Genomic DNA, 25,303 nt, shown 5'->3' on the forward strand with positions numbered 1-25,303 from the left:
GACTCAACTCCTGTGCCAGATTATTCCTTTTGCAGTCGCCTGCCGGTGAGCCTCACCTCCTTGCTTTGGATTTCTGTTTGGCCTTGCTGTTTTTTGAGTTGTCCTGCGCCAGCCCGTCCTCTATTGGCACCAACCGCCTTAAGCCTTTTATTTTGCTACAAGCTACATTAAAACGTCTTAAAGACTGACTTTTGTTTCTGTGTTCTGCATTCTGGGTCCAAACCCTTAAACTCAAACGTAACAGAGTAAAGGATTTCCTGTCAGGCTGCTAGCAAAATATGGGTGTCTTGTTGGTTGGCAAACAAGGAAATTTCCCATTGCACTTTAGATTGGTGCCATGATTTGGTACCTTGATTGCTCAAGTTTAACCAAGTATTTCTATAATGTTGTTTTAGTCTGCCCCAATTTAAAAATGCGTTGCTTCTTTTTGATTTTTAGTGATCAATTTTACTTCACATTTTCAAGAATAGTTATTAACTAATACAGTTAACAAGAAGGCCTGATTGTAGTGTAGTCAAATATTATACAATGTTTTACAATGCAGCTTCAGATTTAAGCATCCCTTACAAAATGATTTTCTCACTTAAAAGAAGCCAATTTGTGGACAAAAACAAGCAAAACATAAGCCTCTTTCTCTCTTCAATGCCAATAATCACATTTATTGCTTATTCCCCCTATGTCCTGCATAGTCCATTACATTTATTGACTTGTTGGTGTGTTGTAGCACCTTGTGGTGGGTTATTAGGTGTCAGTCCCTGGTGCCTGCCAGTCCAAAGTGAGGGAGCTGCCCGAGCTCGTGTCGTCACAGCAGTCCTCAGCGTCAGAGAAGGACGACATGTAGTGGAGGCCGGTCACTCTGTGGTAACCTCCACGTAGAACCTGTGGGTAGGTGGAGAGCTCCATCGCCCTGCGACCGCTCCTGCTCACCCTCACGGTCCACATGTCCACTAGCTGGGTGCACATGGCACAGCCCATCGTTTGTGTGTGTGTGTGTAAACAGGTCAGGACAATACAGGTGTAAACAGTCTTTATGTGATCATGTGGGTGACTGCGCACATCACTATTGATTCACCAAACTACCTTATACAAGTTGCATTTTGAAAGTGAATATGTAAGCATTTAAATAGATTTAAACATAGATTAGAAATGTATTTACACTCACTGAGATCTAATATTTCAACCTACATTTAACAGTCCAGTATACAGTTTTTAATATGTCATATTGTACATATTGAATCTTATCATTGCATTTTATTGCATGGTATATGTTGTTTAAAGCTGTAATAATCATTGTATAACATGATGACGATTATATTGTTCGAATATATACAGCTAATTAAAAAACAAGAAGGCCATTATATTACGCAAATATTCAGAAAACATGCGTTACATTTGCTTGCTCAGCAAACACGTGAACTGATCAAATGTATTTGATCAGGAAAATAGTCAGTGTTGTCTCTGCAGTGGAAAACAGATTTAGTGAAGATGGTTCTCTTCTAATAAGTGAATGTATTCTTCACTGATTAAAGGCTTACAGCAGGGGAAATATAGACACGCAAGAAAGGTAGCACAAATCAAAGACTGCAGCTATTTGATCACGTTCCCTCTGGTTTATAGCAAGCAGGAACCCACATCAGAAACATATCCAGCCCTGCCTGCAGGGTTACAATGAGGTCAGACAGAGGTGTTCTCCGTCTCCAACTGCTGCCAACATGTAAATATTTACAGCATTCACTTTTGCAAAAGCATTCAGAACGCTTTCACAGACAGAGAGGAGGATGAATCAGTGTGCTACAAGTCACAACTTGGCCTGTGACTGGCCTCTTTAATGACACTGCAGCATTTGGATTTGGGCTTCAGCTGGGTGCAGGATCATCACTTGGTCTGCTCATGCTGGAGCTCTCACAGATGAATTGTTTCCTGTGTTGTATAGGATATTTCTCTATTCAGCTGGAGAAAGCACTGCTGTATAATGAGATCCCTGAGGAGAGAAATGAAGGTGTGTTATAGGAAGAGACAAATGAAAGAACAAAACTTTGCCTACACAGTAAATATAGACAGGAAAGCAGCTCTAATCTAATGCATGCATGCGGAATAAAATAACAAAACTGTTCAAGTAAAACCAATAAAATAGATTTTAAAAATGTATAAGACATTCGGGAAAAAACCAGAGCCAAGCTTTAGTGGAGGCTTTAAGTTTAAGAAGATATCAACAATTTGACATGTTCTAGATCTCTATTATCTAGACTATTTTTACAGCCTGGAGAAAAAGATTAAGGCTTTATGTCGGGAATTGCATCAGAGAGATGGCAAAATCATCTTAAACTAAAAGATTGGGACTTTTAAAGAGACACAACATGTTCTGTCTCTCTGTTCTCTCTGGGATTTCTAAATCATCTGGTACTGATTTTGTACAACTCTTGAGGCATACATTTATTTTGACTTCCAGCCAAAATAACCACACACCTACAGGCTTGCTTGTTGCAGAGTAAGAAAGCAGGTAACCGGAGCACACTCTGAGGTGAAATGGGGGAACCACTCGAGTGTTCATAATGTGAAATATTAAAAATGTGTCCTTCAGCCCCGGCAGAATCTTGTTTACTCTGACAGCAGTAGCAACAGACAAGAATCCCATCCAATAAAGTTCTTTAAAGCTAATAATGTCACACTGCTGTGTCTGTGTTATAAATAACTTTACAATGAAATCCCTTAGGAAGCTGCAAGAGGATCCGTGCAGCTGAATACACATACCGCCAGGCATGATGGGTTATCATTCCACTTCATTAATTCCAATCACAACCTGCCCTCCTGAATCTGTCATCTGACTTTGATCATGCAAAAGCTTCCTCGTGCACAGATAGCCATTGGCAGGAGTGATGAAGATTTAAAGGACGAGTGCTCTGCTGTACATGCCACACCCATCCCATCCCAGGGAAAGGACACAGCATGGGGCACCATCTTATAGCCAGCTTCACCCCTGCTGTCCTGAATTCACACTGTATTCAATGGCCTGTTCAACTTCTGCAATGGGATATTTAATTATTCATCAGTCTATCTGGTGTCACATGAAATGCATCCCTTACAGCGTACAAGTATCCCCGCCTCGATGACACACACACAGAGCAGGAAAAATGGCAATGTTTTGGTAATGGGAAGTGAAGGGAAGCTGCAGCAGCATGTATATGTGTGTAAAAAGGAGAATGTTTGCCTCTTACCTGTGTCAGCTTCCCTTTCTTCATCACATCCTCTCCTCCCCGGTTCGGTTTGTTGTCCTCTCGGTCTGACTCTGTCTGGGCTGGATTCAGCTCAGCATACGTGTGGGACTCGAGATGACATCACAGCAGCTCACTTGGGAGTAGTTTCCTTTGTCTAAAATTAAAACAGGTAAACCCTATCTGTCTCTGTCTTACACTTACCTCTGTGTTTTATCAGACAGCTAAGAAAGAAGCAGTGCACTCACTCATCTAAAGCTTTTTCTCTAAATGATTAGTGATGATGCTAAAATGGACAGAATCCAAGTCAGTGTGTCAAGAGAAGCAATATATTTTAATTTGTGGGCATGCTTACATGCATATTTATCACAGAAAGGAGAACGACCTTTCAAGCTGGAGAGTTTGCCAGCTGAGCATATAGCCTCACTTTTTTTGGTAAGTCTATTAATAGCATCTTCTTTTCAAACCCTCCTTAACGGAAGCAAGGCCATTTATTAGTCTTGGTATATTTAGGCTCTTAGCTTCTTCAATTTTGTCAAGCGTTGAATAAGTTGTTTGTTTTCTCACTCAATTCTGCATGCTAACGAGCTGGAGTGAACAGCCTGTTAGCTTAGTGCGGAACAATGACTGGAATCTAGGGGTGTCCCTGACTATCTATCTATCTATCTATGTAAAATTAGACATGAAGTACCCCCATTTAGCTAGAATGGAATGATCCTTGTGTTCGACTGCGAGATTGGCAAATGAATGAAGCTCTTTCAAACATTTTCGGAGTTTCGAACATTTGGGGGGTCACCCCTACTGGATACATGGGGAAACTACTGAAATTATTCAATCCATAAAATGTTTTTTTTCCCTGAAGTTTTTGTCAAAATTAAAGAGATATGTGTACGTTTAAGAGCTCTGTAGGTCCTGCCTGTCATGCCTACAGCTGATCCAACAGACTGCAGTCAGGCTACTGACTTGGTCCAGGAAAAGGGAGCATATCAGTCCTGTCCTAGCATCTCTTCACTTGCTCACAATACATTTCAGAATTGATTTTAAGTTTGCGTTGTTTGTATTTAAAGCCCTGAATGACTTGGCTCCCCTCTACATAACTGACCTTCTTAGCACTTACACTTCCTCTAGGTTCCTTAGGTCCTCTGACATGGGCTTCCTATTTGTCCCTTGTTCACATCTTAAGATAAAAGGAGATCATGCTTATGCAGTTAAGTCCCCTACGCCTCTGGAATAGATCCCCTCTCCATCAGGTCTGCACCCCTTAAATGTGCTTTATAAAAAAATATGACTTGACTTTTAATTGTAAATTATTGAATGCTGATGACATCACCAGGGTTAGTTTCTCAACCATTCTCTTACTACTAGGCCATGTAAAGTGGAGATTCCCTTTAAAAACACTTTTCAGTGTGGTTTGAAATATTCATACAATTACAATTTGTTTTCTTCCGTTTTCAGAGCTACCTGTTTCTACTTGGGTTTTTATTATCTATAGGAAAGAAAACACAAATAGCATCAAAGACCAGGCAATTTTAATCAGAAACCAGTCATGAGTAATTACACAATTTATACAGACATTAAGACATCCCATTGAATTGATGTCAACCATGTTATCAAAGCATCCTCATTATTATGACCACAACAGCCACACAGTGTAAAAATATGGGGAAAACATGAGTCAGCAAAATTTGGTTGTGTTGTCTGCAGGCTGTCATGAACTCTGAACTCTGTCCAACAACAGCTATTTTCATCATGTTTTCCTTTTTTCACTGAATGGTGAAATTAAATTCTCACACGCATAGCTACGTGCTGTAACACAAGCAAACAAACTCACAGGAAGGGATGATTAAGTAATTATCACTCAACGCTTCCTAACACTGCAATATAAAACGCTGCACTTCCCCTGTCAGCTGCTCAAATTGCTCCGTGTATGATAGCTTTTAAATGTCTTTGATGATAGCGCTTCAGATTGCACAAAGATTTGCCTTTTATTCATTGCACTTACTCCCCTAAGAACTATCCTAACATAGCTTACACATCTCTGTAGAAGCATTATTGTGTGAAAATACAGACTGGACTTGTGACACCAAAAACACTGCAACAACCTTTTCTTAAGACAAATGGACGAATCAGTGTCAAGTCTTATTCAAAAATACATTGGACAACAAATAAAAAAGGAAAATATGAACTACTTAAGGAGATGGTCCAGAATGAAGTTATCAAATAATCTGGTGTTTGACATAACAGTGGAAGATGTAAGTCAAGGTAAAGGGGAATTTCTGGGTTATCATGTTTCATGATGTTGCAACTTTTAGCGACAAACTTTAAGGGGCTATGATTTACTCTGATAAGAGCATATTAAATATCAAAGAGTTTGTTGTCCTGTTCATTAAACTTAATAGAATTATCACTTGAGCCTTTAGCTTCTGTCAACGTTATGGATCTTTACAGTAAATTTCACATTGTTTTTAAGCCGTCAGGCCAAGAGCTTAGCTGTGAACTACCTGTACCAAACAGCAAATCAATCTTTAAAGACTACACAAAAAAAGAACAATCTTTGAATACACTTAACACATAACAAAAAAAAGCCAGTTTGTTTACTTCACTTGTGTCATTAGCGCTAAGTTTAACACAAGCTAGTAAAAAACAATAACACTTGAAAAAGACACTTAACCACCTTAGAAACAATGGACCTCTAAATGTAGATGTTGAAGTCTTCTGGAAATGCTAATATTCATGTTTTCTCAAGTTTATTTAAACTATGACAGTCGAAAGATCTTTGTTAAAAATGGTGTACAAAAAAAACAAACTTTGGGGTGTTTTGGTTTAGGCTACTATCTATTTGACTTTGTGAATATATTGCAAAGGGGAATCTGTTGCTGCTTTCCTGATAATTACACTTCTAAATATCTGCTGAGCTTGTTGACCATGGTTCTTTTTAGATTGTCTTTTTTTTTCTTTTGTTTGAATCTTTTAAAGACACAAAATGACTTGAAGAGGATCCATATCACTACTAGCTTACGAAAAATGTACACTAAATTGAAAGACATTAAACTCTTCTTTGAGGCTTAACTTAAAACAAAAATGTTAAAAACATCCTTCTGTCATTTTAGTTGTTAGCTAACAAAAAAAAAGATATCACCCTTAGCTTTGTATGCTAAATGTTAAGCTTCAGCCAGCAACCAGTTAGCTTAGAGACCTTTGGAGGAACTATACTTTCTGGGACAGATGTGAGTGTGTGGGTATACTACAGATAAATATTAAGAGGAACTAGTTGGCACCTTAAGAGCCAGGCTAGCTGTTTCCTTGTTTACAGTAGGCCTATTTCTTTTAAGGTTGGCTAAGCTAACTGTCTCATGGCTATAGCTTAATGTTAACGTACAAACGTTTGAGTGGTATTATACTAGTTGTCTAACTCTAACAAAGAAAATCAAAATGTATTCCTTTCATCACCTCTTTTAGTCTATTAGAAGTTAGTATGACCTTCTGTAACCGAGGTCAATTTTTTTGCTGGATCTTACAATGAGACACTGTCTGAACATGTAGCAGTAAACAGCTAATTAGACCTTTCTAAAGTCAAGGTCGATGGAAAATGTATGAAAGCCCCCTTATACCCACACAGATGTTATCTCAGTATTAGTATTTGAATAGTACTTTGCTTGGACTACAGGTGATCTGGGAATTTATAAGGAAAAAATCTTTCTGACATGATTGACCATGATTTCTGATTGACCTGTTATATGGGTATCCCCCGATATATGGAATCAAGACCTTAATTGTTAAAACACCAGTGCAGGTGCAATGTTGGTGTGAAGATGCTTGAAGGCACTGTATTTAAAGGTAGGATGACTCTAATGCTGAAGGTAAGATATACTCTATTCCTATGTAAACACTGCATGGCAATTTAAGATGACAATCATTGTTGATTTTTTTGTCATTTGGCATTAAAACGATTACAGTATTTGAAGGATTTCATGCTTCTTTGTCTTTCACGGTTTGGCTGTGGTTTGCTCTGCAGTTCTTTGTCTTTCTTTTCTTCCAAATTGTGTGGCCTTTTGAGACAGGTGATTTCTTTGTATTTGTACTTATGCAAGAAGATCTTTGTCTTCTTGGATGTGCAAGCACAGTAAAAACAATACCTACTTCAATGATAATTGAAAAAACAAAATATAAACACTTTTTATCTTGTGAATTTGTGCACATTTTATGGAATACATCTTAAGGAATAGACCACTTCATTGTAATTTACAGCTAATATAAATTTTTTTTTTACAATTATCGTATTGTTTATATTGATTCTTATAACTTATTACAATCAAAATGTAAGATAAGATATTTCCTTGTGAAGTCTTTCTTGTAACTGGTAATAATAACCAGTGAGTAAGACTTAATAATTAACAGCTTAAAATGTTGTGACAAACTGATTGTGCAAATTTGAAGGAAGCATGTTTTTACAATGAGATGGAAGAGGACCTGGTTATTAAGCTCAACTTAGACTGCCTCTGCCTTTTATCATAGATTTAGCCCAGACACCTTCACCTCTTTTAGTGGTTTAAGTTGTCAATTTCATTGCACTTTTTTGTCATAATACACAACAATATGTTTTGTTAAATTAATGCTAGCAAATAAAAATTAATAAAAGCTATGAATTATCAAATTCAAATACTAGAAGTTCTATTTGAAATACTTTGGAGGTTGGCAGCTTCAAATGAACCAAAAACAGTTTATACTGGGAGCAGTTTGAACTGTCTGAAATGAACTGCACACCACGCTCTTACTTACCATACACTTATCTGTGATCAAAAGATAATGAAAAGACAAGAAAGCACAAGTTTTCAGTCAGGTTTCCTTGACACAAGAGTCAAGCGGTTGAGGGTTTTTGATTTTTTTTTGGACTGCTGTGTTAGTTTAGAGTCAAACCTTACACCATAATATCATTTCAGTAAATATACCATGATGTCTAAATAACAGAAAGGTTGTATTTGTACACAACATTTAAAAAAATGCATCATCAACAACAATGAAGTGTGCAGATGCACAAATATTTTTACAAGAAAAAAAACTCAGTGTAACATCTTTTTCACAGGTTACAGCTTCACTTTGTGACGATTGGATGAAAACATGCACAGTCATAGAAGAGGAAAATGTACCTGATCGATCAAATAGTTATCATAAAAAATGTGACTGTTGGAACAGGTCCTGATTTGTGCATGTCGCACTAAATATTATAAATCATTTCTCCGTAAATTGTTACAATGTAAAAAAAAAAAAAAAAGAAATGTCTTAAATACTGCCCTCTATGAATTTAAACTGGTACTGCATTATGAGTAAACTGGTACTGCATTATGAGTCATTTTGGGTAAAATCTTCTCTAGAGCTATAAATAATGATGTAATTGACACTTCCATCTGTTAGAGAAATTTCCTTTGATTTACTTTATAAGCTGCTGACAGACAAAACACTTGATGCTCAAGATTCTCACAATACCCTCCAGCGTATTTACAGTTATTGCACCAGATACTTTGTGTAATCCTCTTCCTAAACGGAGGTCAAGACACTAATAAGTTTGTCTTTCAGAAATCTTATATCGCTACTCTTTTCTAGAATTAAATGGTTATATCTTTTAAGCCTGTTGCTATTTAAGGATAGTCAATGAGTAGCTCAATATCTCCATTCTTTTTAAGAACATAAATAAATGTCTATAATTGTGTTTTTGAGCAAACAATTTGGACAGTGAAATGTCTCATAAGGTCCAAGAGAGAAGTTGCAGCTACATGCATTTTGTAGTTTTTCAATTAAAGATTTCCCTGAAAATGATCTATCAGAACACATGCATGTTTTATGGTTTGAAATAAACCAGTTGTGTTTTGTTTTTTTGAATGATTAAATGTTATTTCACTGGTCTCGACTAACTAGACTTCCTTTCCTGAGGGCTCAGATATACTGTGTAATTAAGGTTGGAGGTGTAAGAGTCAGATCGAAGCGATAATTCTCACTTGATGTCTCAACTTGTTTTATGTAGCTAGTAAACAGGCAAACAACAGAAAGCTTCTGAATGTCTCTTGGTTGTTGCTTTCACTTAAGAAGAGAAGCACAGTCTTCAAACCAAACATTGTAGCGTCGTTCTGTTGGTCTTCCGACCTCTGCTGTGTGTCGGCCACAGCCGGTTTAGCAGAATATGACACCTAGTCACTACAGCAGCCACTGAAACTACAAAAAACATCTCCAAAGATGTGACACGACGCCTTATGTATTTTTATTTTTTTACACCTTAACATCAAGGATCAGAATTTTCCAATAAATAAACTACGTGATATTTAAATACCCTCTTCCACACGTCTCCAGGATAATTCGCTGCTACATTTACAAAGTGCTCAGGCGAGGCTTCTTCACCAAGGTGCAAATTCCTCAGCTCCCTGTGAAGGCAGGAATGGAAAGGGAGGGGAGGGGGGGTCAGAAGACCTGAAAGGAGGGGGGGAGTTGGAAAAACAAATTGAGAACAAATGGACCCACAACAGGCCCAAACTGTCTAGATTGGATTAACATTTGTTTATTTTACTGCATGAACTGCCTCCATTATCCTTGGCCAGAATGTGCAGATAGCTCTGCTCCCTGCAGGCCAGGAGGAATTTATGAGCTCATGCAGTTGATGCTAGAAAAATGGATGGAAAGCGTTTTTTTTTCCAGGGCTAGCCACAATCTCCAATAGTCACCACTTCCAGTAAATTGTTACACCCGGAGTACAGTTAAAATGCTTGTCAGTGTGCAAGGATTTATGTATGGGGGAATGTGAGTTTTTTTTACCCAGGATTATGGTGATTTAATGGTATTTTCAAAAGAAGTAAACTATCTAACCTCTTTCTATCTCAAAGTGCTCTGGTCTCCGCCTCGATCTTCCTCTCTCCATGGAGGCTTTCGGGGTCAGCGGGGGCCACCGTCTGCCTCACTGCAATCTCAGGTCCTCCACCATAAATACCCAACAAGTACTGCCATGTCTCCTCTGAGATCTGACCGTAGTCTGCACCTGAAGAGAGAAGAACCGATAACAGAAACATTCAATGAAAGCCTGTGTTTCTTTTGCCCTTCTTTGTCTACTTGTGTCTACTTGTCTTTTACCTTGCTTGAGTTGTACGTGTCCTCCTTTCATGACACCTATTTTACTGTTGTCGATGGGACCTGGTGGCTCTGTAGAAGACAAATATTTAAAAAGTGCTCAAAATGAAGAGAAACAAATAACTTAACACACTACTGAAGTCTTTCTGCAGGGTCATACCATTGTCTTTGCCCTTCACAAAACTCTCCCACTCTCTGAACCATTGCATGCTGATGCACAGGATCACAGTCGGAGCCTCCTCAGCCTGAAACTCCTTGTTCAGCTACGAACAAGAGAAAACATGCTGAGTCAGCATTTTCAAAAAGATATGTTTAGACACAGGTAACACCTTGCTTCTTTTTTTTTTTACCTTGATGAAAGTGTCTATTTCAGTTTTTCTTCGTTTAGCCAGAGCTTCAATCTCCACCTGACAGATGGCGCACATATACAGGTGGTTCACTGCTGGGCCGCCTCCAAAGCTGAAGACACACAACAGACATTTAACAAAAGAACTCAGAAGAAAAATGATCCAAATGAACGTGAATAAGCAAAATATAAAAAAATAAATAAAGGCATTTGTTTACTGATGCCAACATGCTGATCAATTCAGACACTTTTTTAACATTATTGCAGAGCTCGAGTGTGACGGCAATCTTTATAAGCAGTTCGGACTTTCAGCTCTATTTTACAAAACAAAAACCCAACATTAGCCTGCTTTAAATCAGGAGATTGATATGATTTCTTTTTGGCCTGTAACATGGGTTTTATCGCAGAGGCATCTGGCTGCATTCATATTATGTCAACTATCACCTGCCAAAAATCAGTCTGTAGAATCAGATCGAGGTCAGTGACACTTTCACAACACTTCTAAGCTGATATGAAGTCACCTGTTGTAAAGGTACTCCCAGACATTCTGGGGAACGATCACGACCAAGTCATCGATGTAGTGGTACTTGTTGGGAGGGATTCCTGTAAGGGGGGGGAAAAAAAATCCTGTTAAACGAGAAAAGCATTCTGGCCGATTGGATTTTTTGTATCCTACCTCCCAAAATCCCTTATCTCAGCTGTCTGCTTGAACGATAGCCTGTCACTCAGTAATGCAGTACACATGTAGCCAAACATACGTTGTGAATGCTGCGCTTTTTTTCTGTCTTCATGAGGTTGATCAGTTTCTTCTCAGATGTTTGGAGGGAGGGTGCTAGCTCAGTGTGGAGCTCAAACAGTACAGGGGAGTTAGTTAGACACCCCAAGCTGCTGGCTAGTCGCTGATAGCAGACCATCAGAAATCCCCTCTGATCATTCGCTCGCTGCTTCTTGTGTGATATCTTCTTTTCACTTTCTAAGCATGTAAAATGTGTTCTATGTGATGTGTGAATGGGAATGCTTTAAACATGTTTGAAGGTACTTTTGATTGAGCTGTTAGCAAGAAACGTAAGGTACAGTAATACTTTTTCCTGTAGAGTTAGTATGTTTTCTTTACAATACTGTATCAATGACTATCATGCTATCAGTCAGGATTTCTGCTTTCAATTACAGAAAGTAACTCCCTGACCAAAATGGTCATTATGACATCATAAGACTGCTAAGATTAATAACTGTTTATACAGCTGGAATAAGTTCATTACCCTTCATAGAAGGTTGTTTTTGTCCTCTTGTTGTGATATATCAGGAATTTGATCTTTTGCTTTTTTTTTTTCGATACACATTTTTTCTGCCACATACCTCCGTGCTGACAGAGAAACGTGTGGTTGCTGATGGGGCCGGGTTCTGCAAAGGTGTTGAACTTGTTCAGCCATTCTCTGGAGATGTAAAACTGCAGCAGGCTGGGCTCCTTCATGTTGGCCAGAGCCACAACCTTCTGCCTCTCCCTCACAGACTCCTCGCTACTTTTTCTGAACAAATCCGAAGAAAAAAAAAAAAAAAAAAGAAGTTATGGACATTATTGTTGGAGCATATCAGCATAGATTGAGTATAAAGATTATTAATAACGAATGCTCACCTATAAAACAAAACGTAGGCCTCTGCATTCTGCACCACAGTCTCGTGGACTTCTGTCACATACTGGTCATCAAACTCATACCACTGGCCGTTGATCACATTCTGACAGTAAGCTATATAATGTCCACCTGAACCAACACAAACAACACATGAAATAGAAAAATAAGTGTTGGGAAAGAGAGCTGACTGAAATAGATAAAAACATGTACACGTTTCCTCATTTTCCAGAAGTTGTTAACATTCAGGAAGGGTGGGGGGGGGGGGGGGGGGGGGGTTGCAGCTGTGGACTCAAGGGTGTCTCAACGTTATCCCAGAAGGATAGCCACAAAATGATTAACTAAATTCAAAACCAAAATTGTCCAGGAGACCCAGAAAATACTAAACAAAAAGCAAAGGCTGCCAAGTTACACTCTGGGAGACAGGCAATGTAAATCTAATACACACTAAGTTTTCAGTTGGTGTTTATATATACACACAGACAACTCGAGAAAAAGCAGGGAGAACCTCTCACTACCGCTGAAGGTGGAGAGTATATAAAAGCCCCCCCCCCCCAGCTCCCCACATGCAAATAAGTTGTGAAATGTTTTCATCTGCAGGAAATGAAGCAATATCTCTTACTTCCTGCCGTGCCATGGTGACAGATGACTGAGAGCAGGTCGTAGGTGGTCACTTGGGACGGACTCTCCTTGGCCAGGAAAGGTCTCATGTCGAGGCCCTCCAACGGGAAGGACACGTGACTGCCGATCTTGAACGAATACATGACCTCGTGCCGGAAGCGTTTCAGATGAATACATAAAATCTGCAAAATGAATGTGGGGACAATCCCTTTAAGTTGCCGCCCAACACTTACACTTAACTTAAAAAACAAGATGGAGATGAGATAACAACAAAACGTGTACCTCTGGAAGTCTAAGCACTTTGCAATATTTCACACCATTTCTTAACCTGCAAAGAAAAACAGAAGAAACAGAAAAATCAAACACTTTTCCTCGTATGATTCAAAATAACGAGGGACATTCTCCAGGCTTCATAGGGGTCTCTACTTTGATTGACTCCATACTCACTTTTTACATCTCTCACAGCTGTACATGTTGTCCCCTGGGGAAAGGAAATATGAAGCATTGAATGATCTACACTTTTAAATAAAATGTATAAAAGTATCACAGTAGAGTAGCTGCACATTTACCTTTGAGTTCATCTGCAGCAAAAAAAGCAGCCAGGCAGTCCTCCAGGGTCACCATTGGCCCCCAAAACCAAGTGGGGATACATGAAACTACGAATCTGTTTGGAGGCAAAATACAAAGAGGAAAAATATCATCTTCACCTGACAATAAAAATGACCTAAAAAAAAAAAAAAGATGCTTTTCTGCATGAAGCCGCACCAGCTCCAGGCAAATGAGCTCACATAACATGTAGTTTTTTATCTCTGGGACAGCATAAAAGCTCTGCGATGGTATTTGTTGTTTTTTTAATTCTCAAGCAGCAGGACCGACCTCATGGTTACTTTTAAGCTGGAAAATGCTCCTGACAATGCAAAGGGACAAAGGTATATCAAGGGAAAGTGACTGTGACATCCAGCATTTGTTTCTAGACTAGGGTTTTCGCTTGATTATTCATAATAATTATTTATTGTACCTACTGCACAGCACTTCATTTGACTTCATGCACTTCCCTGTGCTGGGTCTGAACTGTTCCAGCCTCTGGCTCAGTGTGGTTCAAGTACCTTTGTTCTTCACTTGAGCAGCCTACAGTGGATTTTCTGTACGTCTGTGTTTCTCATGTTTTTCCTTTGTGTATCTGTTGTGTCTCGATGCCTGCTGCAGATCTAATTTCCTTTCCAGTTTTTGTAGCAACATTGAGCAACTTTATGAACTTGTCAGTCCACACCCTACAATCAGTGCACTACAACTGCTTTCTCTTTTTTTCTCTTTGGAGACTTATTTTTTTTAGATTGGCCCTGCCTGATGTATGCTGCTGCATCAAGTTGTTGAGTGAGTGGAGGATGAGAGGCTGAGGTCCAAAGTACCCCCTTTAAAGTGCCTCAGTAACAACAAGAGGAACCAGCACAAATCTGAGGACCAGTGGAGGATGGGAAAACAGCGATCCAAAGCCCCTCCGTCATCACATCTAAACTCCAGGATACAGACGCCGGCCCTGCTGTATCCAAAAAAACTCTTAACAAAGGGAAGTGTTTGGACTGAGAGTACAGCTGATTTTTTTTTTACTTTTTTTTTTTTATTGTTGTTAGAAAGCCGGTAAACAACATAAAAATCATCTCAGAAAAATCTAAGAGAATGTTCTGCCATTTAAAAAAAAAAAAATTACCTTCTGGAACATATTAACTCCACTTGTTTTTAAAATTCCTCAAATCTTGCTGAGTCATCTCCTGGCTCAGTACTCGGGTCTTGTCTTGGACGACTGGGACAAGTATTTCACGGCCCTGCACAGTCCACATAATCTCTCCAACAAATCAGTGCTGGATACAATCCCAGACGTCCTCAAGGCTCATTTGCTGCATGAACCATTTTAACGTTTTAGAGATGTTTGGATGTCATCTTTCCAACCCGATATCTATTATGATCCCTACACGTGAGCATGAGTCCACAATGAGCACCCCTCTGATACAGCTGCAATTAAAAACATCTGACTATTGGCTGAAAAACACAGAGTGCTGAAGCTACACTCTGCATCATTTTCACATGAGAATTCTTCAGTTTTTGCCTAAAACAGCAGTAACAAGTGGCACCCACGATGTCAGTTATATATGTGTAGGCTACTGTTTCTGAGAGGAGTAAACTTGTCAGGAGGGTTTAATAAATGACTGTATCAGATTTGTGTATGACTGGCTCTCTTACTGATACTACACTAAGGGATATCAAGAGGCATTTCTCATTTTACTATCAGTACATGAACAACTCTCTGAGCTAGAGCAGCTTTGGAGGCATTCTGTCGAGTTTCCTTGGAGACATCATTAGATCATAGTAGAGGTTTCCAAAAAACGGGAACAAGAGCCAACAATGGATTTACTGAACAAAATGTCACAATGTGTTTTAAATGTCAGCAAAAAGGAACTTGCTGTGGTAACGCAACCATCAACACAGAAGTTGATTTTTCCAGAGATATCGTTGACTTTCTTGAGAAATTAACTTGTGGTTATACTGGTAGTATTAATTGGATCTCCACTTACATCTAAATGAAACCACTTCCAGGAAATTGCGCAGCAAATCATATCAATAGCGTCATCATTTTACCCTGAAACTACTTTCCACTCAGTTTACTTTTTTAGTGCTTTAATTTTTTTTTACTCTCCTTTTATCACAACAATTTTTCTTATATTATTATTGTTATATTTCTTATATAACATGTATTTTTTTTCCTATTAGTGTGCATTAGTCTCTAAATCAAAAGGTGGCAGTAGCTCAGTCTGTAGGGACTGTGGGAACCGGAGGGTCGCCGGTTCAAGTTCCGGTACGGACCAAATATGGAAGTTGGTCTGGTAGCGGGAGAGATGCCAGATCACCTCCTGAGCACTGCCGAGGTGCCCCCTGAGCACCATCAGCTCAGGAGCGCCCGCTGTGGGCCGCTCCATCACTCTGGCTTCTCTCCATTAGTGCATGTCCATAGGATCCTGTTTCTACATGTGTGTGTTCATGACTTACAGAGTGTAAAAACTGAAATTTCCCCTTGCGGGGATCAATAAAAGTAAATCTTAATCTTAATCTTAAATCCATTTTTGTTTGTACCGTGTTTTCTTTTCTTTCCTGTTTTTCAGTCGCTGTAAAGCACTCTGAATTGCATCTGATTAGTATGAAAGGTGCTATATAAATGAAGCTTGATGGATTGATATTTAAACGTGGTCCACTGACTTGCGTATGGAGTCCATGATGAAGGTGATCCAGCCCTGCGAGTTGTAATTGTCGGGACAAACGCCTGTCTTTACTGGAAGGTTCTGGTGTATGGATGAGTGGAGCTTGGCCAAGTCCTCTTTCCCAGGAATAGGGAGGGACAAGTCTTGGAAGGTTTCCACTGTTGTAGAGACCTGTCACACATTCAGAGACGTGGTTTACACAGAATGCATTTACCCGAGGAGCTGTAAACTAGAAGAGGTGGATGGGTGATTCAGGGTTTTCATTGGTATTTTATGTGGGTGTATGGCGGTGTGCATATGAATGCATATGTAGGGATAGACTATGCATGCTTAATTTTTTTAAACACTATATTCTTTTGAACATGAATATAGTAACTGAGCATTTAAAAAGGATTTGAGAAAATAGGGTAACAAGATATGCTGTTTAATCAAAATAATCTCGGCTATTTTTTTCTAAGTGTTCCCATCCATCCTCTAAAAAAAAAAAAAAAAAAAAAAAAGAAGAATCAATCATGTTTTAGTAAATACCAATGGGAAATAAAAAATAACAAAAATTGTTAAATGTGTTATTGATCTTACTAAAAAATACATCTATAGCTCCCTCTTGTGTTTGAACATGTTAAGTGCAGCTCACCCTGTCGCAGGTCAAACACTGGACTAGGCTGAGGATGGAGCCGTCGAAGATGTCAGAGATCACGCTGCGATAGTGAGGCTGTTTCTTCTTCCGGGTGCTGAGCAGCAGCTGAGCTGGAAGATTCATGATCACAGAAAGGAGACATTAAAGGGACACTCTAAATCATGATGAAGGCAGCCTTTGAGCTACAACCTGCCGTGTTCGAATCAGAGTCGGGTTTTTTGGTCAGTTAGGTTTAAACACACAAGCAAATTTGTCTTTGTGTTTTGATGAAAAATCATAATCATAGAAGTGAAATTTGAATGCTTTAAAATATTAAGTGAGTAAAAAAACACTGCTGTCAACCTCAAATCTTTATGCAGTTTTCTAACCGGAGTACGGTCCTTTTTGTTTTGGTTTCAAATCTGCATTTTCTGTAGCGCCACATCATTACAAATAACGGAAACCTCATTATTCTTAAGAGCCTAAAAAGAAAAGTTTTGTCAGCTGTAGTTAATATACCAGTCAAGGACATGTTGACTTTGTGTGGAGTGACTGGTGTATAAATACGAGAAAAGGGAACTAAGAGATGTCACCACAACTTTCAGCTGCATTCATTTTCCAGAGGTGATCTAATTCTGCACTGCTAAACATCTCAAATAAAACAGCCACAGCTGTGTTCAATGTACAGCCTCCTGTTTCGGATGTTTTCTAACCTTTTTTGAAGGAGTATGCAGGTCCTGCAGAACGGAGGGGACTGGATCGAGGCGGACTGGCGGACAGTTTGGGATGCAGCTCTTGAAGGGTTCTTACAGGGCTGCAGGGAGTGGACTGAGGCTGAGTCTGCGTCTGGGTCATTGATGCTTCATTGTCTGGCTCTAGAAAAACAACATGTTGAATGCATCAAAATCAACAATTTAGAAACGAATAATCCAAACTGAGAATTTCCCCTTTTATAATCCAGCAGGCCTTGTACCTGAGGCACTGTTTTCCTGTGTTTGGGGTGGCCCTGCATCAGATATCTGGTTGTTCTCTTGGTTTTGAACCTCAGGGTTTGCTGGTGGCGACACTTCCTCTTCCCCTCCCCTCTCCGGGGCCCCCTCCTCCGCTGCCGTGTCCACATCCGCGTCCTCATCCATCTCCTGAGAGCCTCCGCGGAGAGGCGAGCCCGACACCCTCCGTTCCTTCAGCCGCTCCTTCTCCGAGATCAACCCGCCGGCAGTGACGGCCACGATCCCTGCCGCGGGCGTCCTCGCCCCGTCGCACTCGTCCTGCAGGAGCGGCTCGCCGTCGCCCGCTCCTCCCCCTTCCCCCCGGTCGCTGCTGGAGCCAGAGTCACAGGAGAGGAACTCGTCCTCAGACGGGGCGGGGTCTCCGTCTCGCATCTCCTCGCCGTCGCTCCCCTCGGCGCTCATGCTGCACTCGGTCAGCGGCTCCTTTAGCTCCTCGTGGAGCTGGTCCATCAGACAGCGCAGGAACTCCTGAGTGTCCTGCAGCAAGGAACACACACAACACTCACTCAAGAGGAGGATGCATGAGGGCTGTTACATACACATAAACAGTGGATACTTTCATGAGAAACACAAAAATGAAGTATACACACACACACACACACACAGGTGAATATTTGCAACAAGAAGGCATTTCTGCTGGTATAAAGTAAACAAGGAGAACCTTTAACACCACTCAGACCCAGTACAAGCAGGGTCATGTCAACACCCCTAACATTTATACATGGTATGACAATACTTTATAACCCCAAATCTTAATGCTGGAGCAACTGATCAGGTCTTTGACTACAGACCAGTTTCATTCGTACCTGCATTCTCAAAAGCTCATGAAAAAACTGTTGCTAAACAACTTGTTGATAACCTTGAAGGTAATCAGCTTCTGCACCCAAAGGCATTTGCTTTTAGACCAAGGTGCTCAACAGAGTTAGCGAACTGTAACCTCACTGAAACTATGAAACAGTCCCTGGATAAAGGCGGTGTGGTGGGGAGCAGTTGTTTAAAGCTTTCGATCCTGTGAACCACAAACGTCGCCTTAAAATCTGCAGCAACAAAAAAAAATTCAAATGATGCAAAACCTTGGTTTATGTCTTATCTTGAAATGCAGAGAGCTGTGGCAGATTCAATGATACCCAGTCACAAGGGCGACATCGGGTGGAAATTGTTGCGCATCAAATACACAGATAACTACATCCTTCTCAGCAAGAGGAGCACAACTGTGTAACGCATTAACATCTGAAATGTCAGCTTAAAGGTTTTTAAGGCACATGTTAAAACAGAGGCTGAAACTGAAGCCAGTCTGTGAGCAGTGACTGTGCTTCCTCTTTTAATCAGAACTTCACAGTTTGTCCTTGTTTTAGTCTCTTATTTGTATCGTATTAAAATGTTTCCGTGTTTCTTTAAGTCTATTGCTTCTGTTATTTTCCCATTAACCTACCCAGGGACAGGGGTTGCAAATTAGCCATGGCTAAAAACCTACTCTGTATTTTACATATGAAGTAAAGGTCATTGTATGTGTCCCTGTTAAATAAACAAAATAAAATAATAATAAATATACATCCAACAAAAACATACGTCCAATAAAACATGCTCCAACCCAGAATACAATAATAAACATTATTAAATGTAGTTGCACATGTTGAGTGTCACACAAACAATCAAACAAACTCATGTGTGGGCTTCTATTTTGTGTATTTTAAGGGATAATCACGTTTTTGTATTCTTCAACAAAGTCACAGGTGTGACTTTAAAATGCTCGTTCTTGAAGTGTTTCAGAGAGCTCCTTGTTTAGCTTACAACAAATGTAGCCTAGGAGGGATTTAGGAACATTCTCAAAGCAACTTTGAGCCAAAAGAAGAGACAGAAATGTGTATCTTAGTGAGGAGGCGTGGTTGATCCAAGTTTTTTGGTTGATCCAAAAGATGGAGATAAAAAAATGCTCTCTTATGAGTTATGCTGCATTCATGTGCTGCTCGGGCGGTCCAAGTGGCATCAGTTAACAACATATAACGTATTGCTTAACGCTTAGCTCATAAGTTGACTGCCTCTCTGTGTGAAAGAGCTCATGTCCCTGAACTTCTTTGAAAACTTTTTTTTTTCCAGGAACAGAAAATAAAAGCTCTCTCAGAGGGTTGGCTGGACTACTATGGGCACACGTTGTGATTTATGTTATTAGAAAGTTGCTCATGTCCCCGCACTCACTGTTAAAAATGCATCTACGACTTGGTCTAGTTCTGAGGATCCCTTAAAACACCCAAAAAAAAAACTCTCACAAAAATGTAGTGAAAACTAAAAGCAATGTTTCAGTGGAAATACATAGGTTTGACAGTAAACAGAAGAAGACATTGTGAAGCTGCTGAGTGGTGCCAGGTGTAGTTACCTGCTGGGAGCTTGCCCCTACCTGCTGAGCGTAACCACGAAACATAGGGTTTACGAGTTTGATGCCATGAGACAGACTGGTAGGGACCACATAGCTGGGCCTGGGAGGGGGGGTTGATACTATGAGAGTTAGTTCCAGCAACAGAAACTGCACTACTCGTCACAAGAATGTTGGTTTCATCTTTCGGTTGTTAATTACCGTTTTTTATGCCAGAGTTCTGAGATGAGTTTCTGGTAGCTCTTACACAGAGCGGGCTTCTTATCGGTTCGTACCAATCCACTGCAGTCCAGGAAGAACTGAGTGAGAGGAGGACTGCCAAAAAAAAAGGAAAAAAAAGAAAAGAAGAGGCAAAAATAACATCAGCAAAACATGTTTACCTGAAGGGGAATTAACAAACATAAGCCCTTTTCAGACTACTTTTTTACAGAAAAGTGCTCGTGACTACGCTCATCCATCGTCACCTCGTTGTACATTCATATTGATTCTGCGACGGTGTGATATTGATGTCCTAGTCTTGCGGAAGCACGGCACATCGGGAGCTCCCCATACACTAGGGGTGGTTGAAAAAAAAAAAAACGATTCATCAATGCATTGCAATTATTAATTCTCCAATTCAAGAGATCGATTTTTTTTCCCCGTTGTAATGCCAACCCCTCTCCACTGGGGGAGCCGTGAATTCAGGTCAGGCACAATTTTGCACTTTTGATCATACTGTACTTTCATGTTTTATTCTTTGTTTATTAAAGAATAATGCAACGATAAAATACTTTTTTTTTTTAACAAATATAAGAAGGTACTGTGAGTAGTTATCTGGGTATTTCTCTCATCTATGTGTAATATTGAATCAATATCGAAGCATATTGATCAATATGGAATCGAATCGTGACCCAATGAATCGGAATTGAATTGTGAGGTTGTGGACAATACCCAGCTCTAACATATACACACAGACAGACATGCAACACACACACACACAGACAGACAGACAGACAGACAGACAGACAGACAGACAGACAGACAGACAGACAGACAGACAGACAGACAGACAGACAGACAGACAGACACACACACACACACACACACACACACACACACACACACACACACACACACACACACACACACACACACACACACACACACACACACACACACACACACACACACACACACACACACACACACACACACACACACACACACACACACACACACACACACACACACACACACACACACACACACACACACACACACACACACACACACACACACACACACACAGCTGTTCTCTGCTATAAGACGGCACGGAGGTCATTACTCCTCCGCCTCATTCAGATTGAACGCTAAACGTCACAGAAGCGTAAAAATTAAAAAAAATCGCAGCTCGAAACAGCAGTCTGAATAGGGCTCATGAAAAAGAAGAAGAGGAAGAAACACATCTCTCGGGATGGAGCAGGTGTAATGACAGGAAGTGACCTCACCAGTTGGACAGAGCTTGAAGAGCGGCGTTCATGTAGCACGAGTTTCCGATGTTTTTCATTCCTGTCAGGCCTGCATGAAAGGACAGAAAAGGTTTCTTATGTTCACAGAGAGTGCCAAACTTAAAACGAAGCAGTAACGACTTATTTTTGGACCCAGCTGAACAGAGAAGACCCCCACAGAGAATTATTTTTAATTATCAGTGCTCGTCTGGAAAAAAAAGGCCTGGCCGCTATTCTTAAGCTCCTAAGTATTTATCTCTATTTAAAATGGCAGCTGTGACCTGATATTACAAGCAATAATTTCAATGCTTTTGGAGATCATTCTTCAGGGCTTTTTGAATGACTTTTACATCTCAACCGCTTTTTCAACATCAAGAAAAAAAAAATGTTGTTTAGGAAAAGAATTGTTGACTCTTTGTACCTCTGGGTTTCAGTTCATCCTCCTCTGACTCTGAGCCGTCTTCTTCGGCAACAGCAATGGGTACGCCTTTAAGCGGGTGACCTACTGGCTGAGGAGCTGCTTCCTGGAAAAAAAACAAAAAAAACAATCAAAGATACTTCTAGTGTTAGGCATGTGAAGAAGAGGTCGTGTGAATTTTGAAAACGCAGCACTTGAAGGAGACGTAACCCACTGAGGAGAGAGAGAGAACATACCCGCTCTGCAGACAGGCAGTGGTGAGGAGCGGCGGGGGCGGGAACCAGCGCCGGCCTGTGCTCCAAAAACACCTCCCGCTCACACACATAGCACCAGATCCTGAACGTTGTCAGGTTAACGGTCAGGTTGTGCTTCTTAGTCTACAAAGAAACAAACTCACAATGATTTAAAGGACTGATTTTATCGTCATCTGCTTTAAAAAAAATAAGAAATAAAAAAATCACAAAGAAGGTCAACTGACGGCTGAAGCTGTGATTTACCTGTGCGTGCAGCGTGCTGTGATCAGAGAATGACTCGCCACAACCGACGTAAGGGCAGTCGCTCTAAAAAGCACAAAGAGTGTGTTAGAGAGGAACCCAGAGCTGTTAAATCCTCTCATCTATCTAACAAAAAGGGTCACAATATCTACATGTCTATCATAAGTAATTCACACATAAATGAATATCATAGAGCGTCTATCACAGTGAAAATAAATCACAGCTCTAAATCGATAGAAGGTGTGCTTGATTTCCTGCCAGAGTTTGAAAGCTGCTGCATTTATAACAACAACAATGCCATAACATCATCATTCATTATTAAACATTAAGCTGGCCCTTCAATTTAAAGTAGGTAGCTGCACTCAGGCGTTCATAGTTAAAGGTGCACAAGCCGAACCACCCGGCAAAATGTTTTAATTTGTTTTGTGAGTATTCAAGTCTCAACCCTAACCTGCAGGCAGGCCCACAGGTTTGGCCCTCCAGCTCCACAAGACTGGCAAGTTCCCTGCAGCAAAAAAAAAAAAAAGACAAACTTGATGCATGTATACAAAACAGAAGATCACAGTAACATATTTGCGCGCCCAAATGAATTTGATTCTAAAGGAATGGGTTTGCTGGCACAATCCAGGTTGTCGATATATAGCAGAGCTGAAACAAAGCTGATGAAATGATAAAGAGACCAGGCTGAATCATGAGGGCTGAACAGATCATATGCAGCCAATGAACTGCACTGGGCATCTCATGGACATTGTGAAGAATACGCAAGTGAATGAATGACACCCACCTTGGATTTCTGAAGGAGGTCCTCCTTGGTCACCTCTCCTATGGAGTCCAGGTGAGGACACATTTCTTGTTCAGCCATGGCCTTCTCACTGTCTCACTAATTTGCACAGGGCAGCAGCAGCAGCTAAAACTGTCGTATGTCAGATGTTACAGCTAAAGCTAGCCTTTTTCTTTTTTCTTTTTTTTTTTTTTGTTAACACAAACAGGCGATCTGCAGACACAGAAAACGGACGCACCTCGCCTCTGACTTGACAGATGGGACACAAGTTGCACAGCTGTGGTGTTGTTCAGGCCATCTTTTCATGATAACAGCCCCACGGTTTAAACCAATTATCTACCAGCTCTGCAGCGTGGAAAAGGCCCTGGTGTTTACCAACGACTGCTCAGCGACCATCTCACGGCTGCAGCGACGACAACATCTTTTTTTTTTTTTTATGTGTGAACTCGTATTCACCGACACGAGCAGCCGTCACGCTGATAATCGATCGTTTTCATTGTCCATGTTTACAAAAAAAAAAAAAAAAAATACTGAGTCCGAGGAAGGAAACCGAAAGACAGCAAAGGAATCAAGGAGCCGAGTCGAGGAGGGACGATATACCCCGGCCCAACCATCCCTAAACAACTCCGCCCCCTCCCGTCCAGAGTCAGCAGCACGGTCCGGCACGGCACGGCACGGCACGACGCAGGGTTAGAGGAGGAGACAACAAGGAGACGTCAGCTCAACTCATAAATACTCATAATGCTTCAAAACATACTGTTTTTTTTAAATTATAACTCCATTACCTGTGCGTCATTTGCGTATGGCTGTAATGTTAATAGATATGACATTTTAAACACTGTTTAAACACACTGTTTACGGAAGTGATGCAACAGCGAACGTCGGTTAAATATTCCCCTCCCCCCCGTCCACTGTGGGAGATTCGTTCCGCCTGTTTATGAGTGGCACAGTTAAACGGTCTTTGTCAGACACGTGATTATTTAGTTGATTTTTAATATTATTTAATATTAATGTATTCAAACATATTTTTTATATTAATATTAATATATTAAAAATCAATATATATTATATTAATATATAAGAATGCACATGTCTCCGTTCTCAATTACGATTTTCTGCGTTTTTTTCTTTTCTTTTTTTCTTACTTAGAGAATAACGTGAAGATAAGATAAGATAAACTTTATTGATCCCCCCCATGGGGAAATTTTTTGTATTACAGCAGCTCAAGAAAACAGGAAAAAAGGATAAAATTATTAAAAATAAAAATAAAACATATGTACATCAGTTAAATAACGGCAGAGAAAAAAATACAATAATAATACCAGGAAGTCATCACATTTAAAGTAATTCAACCTGCGAGTCATATAGTTATTTAAATAAAAAAATAAAAAATAAAAAATCTTGAGAATGACGTTATTTAGTGACGCTTAATGTTACTCTCCTATTTTCAATATTTTTGCATTTTGTTTCAAGGTGGAGTTTCAATTATTCCGGTCACAGCATTTAATCGCAGTTGAGTGAATAATAGGACCAAATATATATTTAATTATATTGGAAAAGCGCGTCCTATAATTACTAATCAAGTGTAATATATTTAAAACTAACAATTTCACTATAAATACGCTCATAACAAAATATATGAATTAAAGTTATTTATTTTAAAAGTTGATGAAGCTTTAAACAACATTAATTGATAATGAATGACGTACACATCAAATTAACACTGAGAGACAATAATCGTCACACGGATCCTGAGTCAGCATTCAAACTTTTTACACCACATTTATATGAAAGCGTGTCATTGTCAAATCTGATCTCAGATCGGCACATGACCGGCCACGTTACCACGGCAGCGAAACCTCGCGGTATTTATACTACCCAGAATCCCTCTGACTTCCTTTCTGCCTGATCCGACATGGTGGGTGCATAGCCGATTCTTCTGAGAAATCATCGCCACT

General features: G+C 40.0%; 1 protein-coding gene across 3 annotated transcripts; it reads right to left on the reverse strand.

Moving 5' to 3' along the window:
• Positions 1–4,724: 4,724 nt before the first annotated feature.
• usp20 (ubiquitin specific peptidase 20) lies at positions 4,725–24,187 on the reverse strand. 3 transcript variants are annotated; one of them, XM_020634615.3, is made up of 24 exons: positions 23,349–24,187; positions 23,016–23,069; positions 22,568–22,630; positions 22,307–22,447; positions 22,074–22,176; positions 21,653–21,722; positions 20,367–20,480; positions 20,169–20,268; positions 17,758–18,271; positions 17,498–17,659; positions 16,803–16,915; positions 16,167–16,339; positions 13,487–13,581; positions 13,365–13,398; positions 13,200–13,245; positions 12,919–13,099; positions 12,302–12,428; positions 12,025–12,194; positions 11,190–11,271; positions 10,673–10,781; positions 10,483–10,585; positions 10,326–10,394; positions 10,065–10,233; positions 4,725–9,625 (listed from the first exon to the last, which is right to left on the reverse strand). In XM_020634615.3, exons 1-23 carry the CDS (start codon positions 23,424–23,426, stop codon positions 10,076–10,078), a joined length of 2,859 nt encoding a protein of 952 aa, XP_020490271.2. In that variant the 5' UTR covers positions 23,427–24,187; the 3' UTR covers positions 4,725–9,625; positions 10,065–10,075. The 3 variants fall into 3 exon arrangements, with proteins under 3 accessions (XP_020490271.2, XP_020490272.2, XP_020490268.2); XM_020634616.3 differs by having other exon boundaries at positions 4,725–9,671; positions 20,190–20,268; positions 23,349–24,186; XM_020634612.3 differs by having other exon boundaries at positions 4,725–9,671; positions 23,349–24,186.
• Positions 24,188–25,303: the final 1,116 nt, after the last annotated feature.

Source organism: Labrus bergylta, chromosome 17 (assembly GCF_963930695.1).
Source record: "Labrus bergylta chromosome 17, fLabBer1.1, whole genome shotgun sequence".
NCBI classification, from domain to species: domain Eukaryota; kingdom Metazoa; phylum Chordata; class Actinopteri; order Labriformes; family Labridae; genus Labrus; species Labrus bergylta.

Coding starts and splice junctions, on each gene's coding strand:
- usp20 (XM_020634615.3), bottom strand. CDS start 23,426: ATGGCTGAACAAGAAATGTGTCCTCACCTGGACTCCATAGGAGAGGTG. Junction 22,177..22,306: donor ACTGCCTGTCTGCAGAGCGG/GTATGTTCTCTC, acceptor TTTTTTTTCCAG/GAAGCAGCTCCTCAGCCAGT. Junction 10,586..10,672: donor AAATAGACACTTTCATCAAG/GTAAAAAAAAAA, acceptor TCTTGTTCGTAG/CTGAACAAGGAGTTTCAGGC.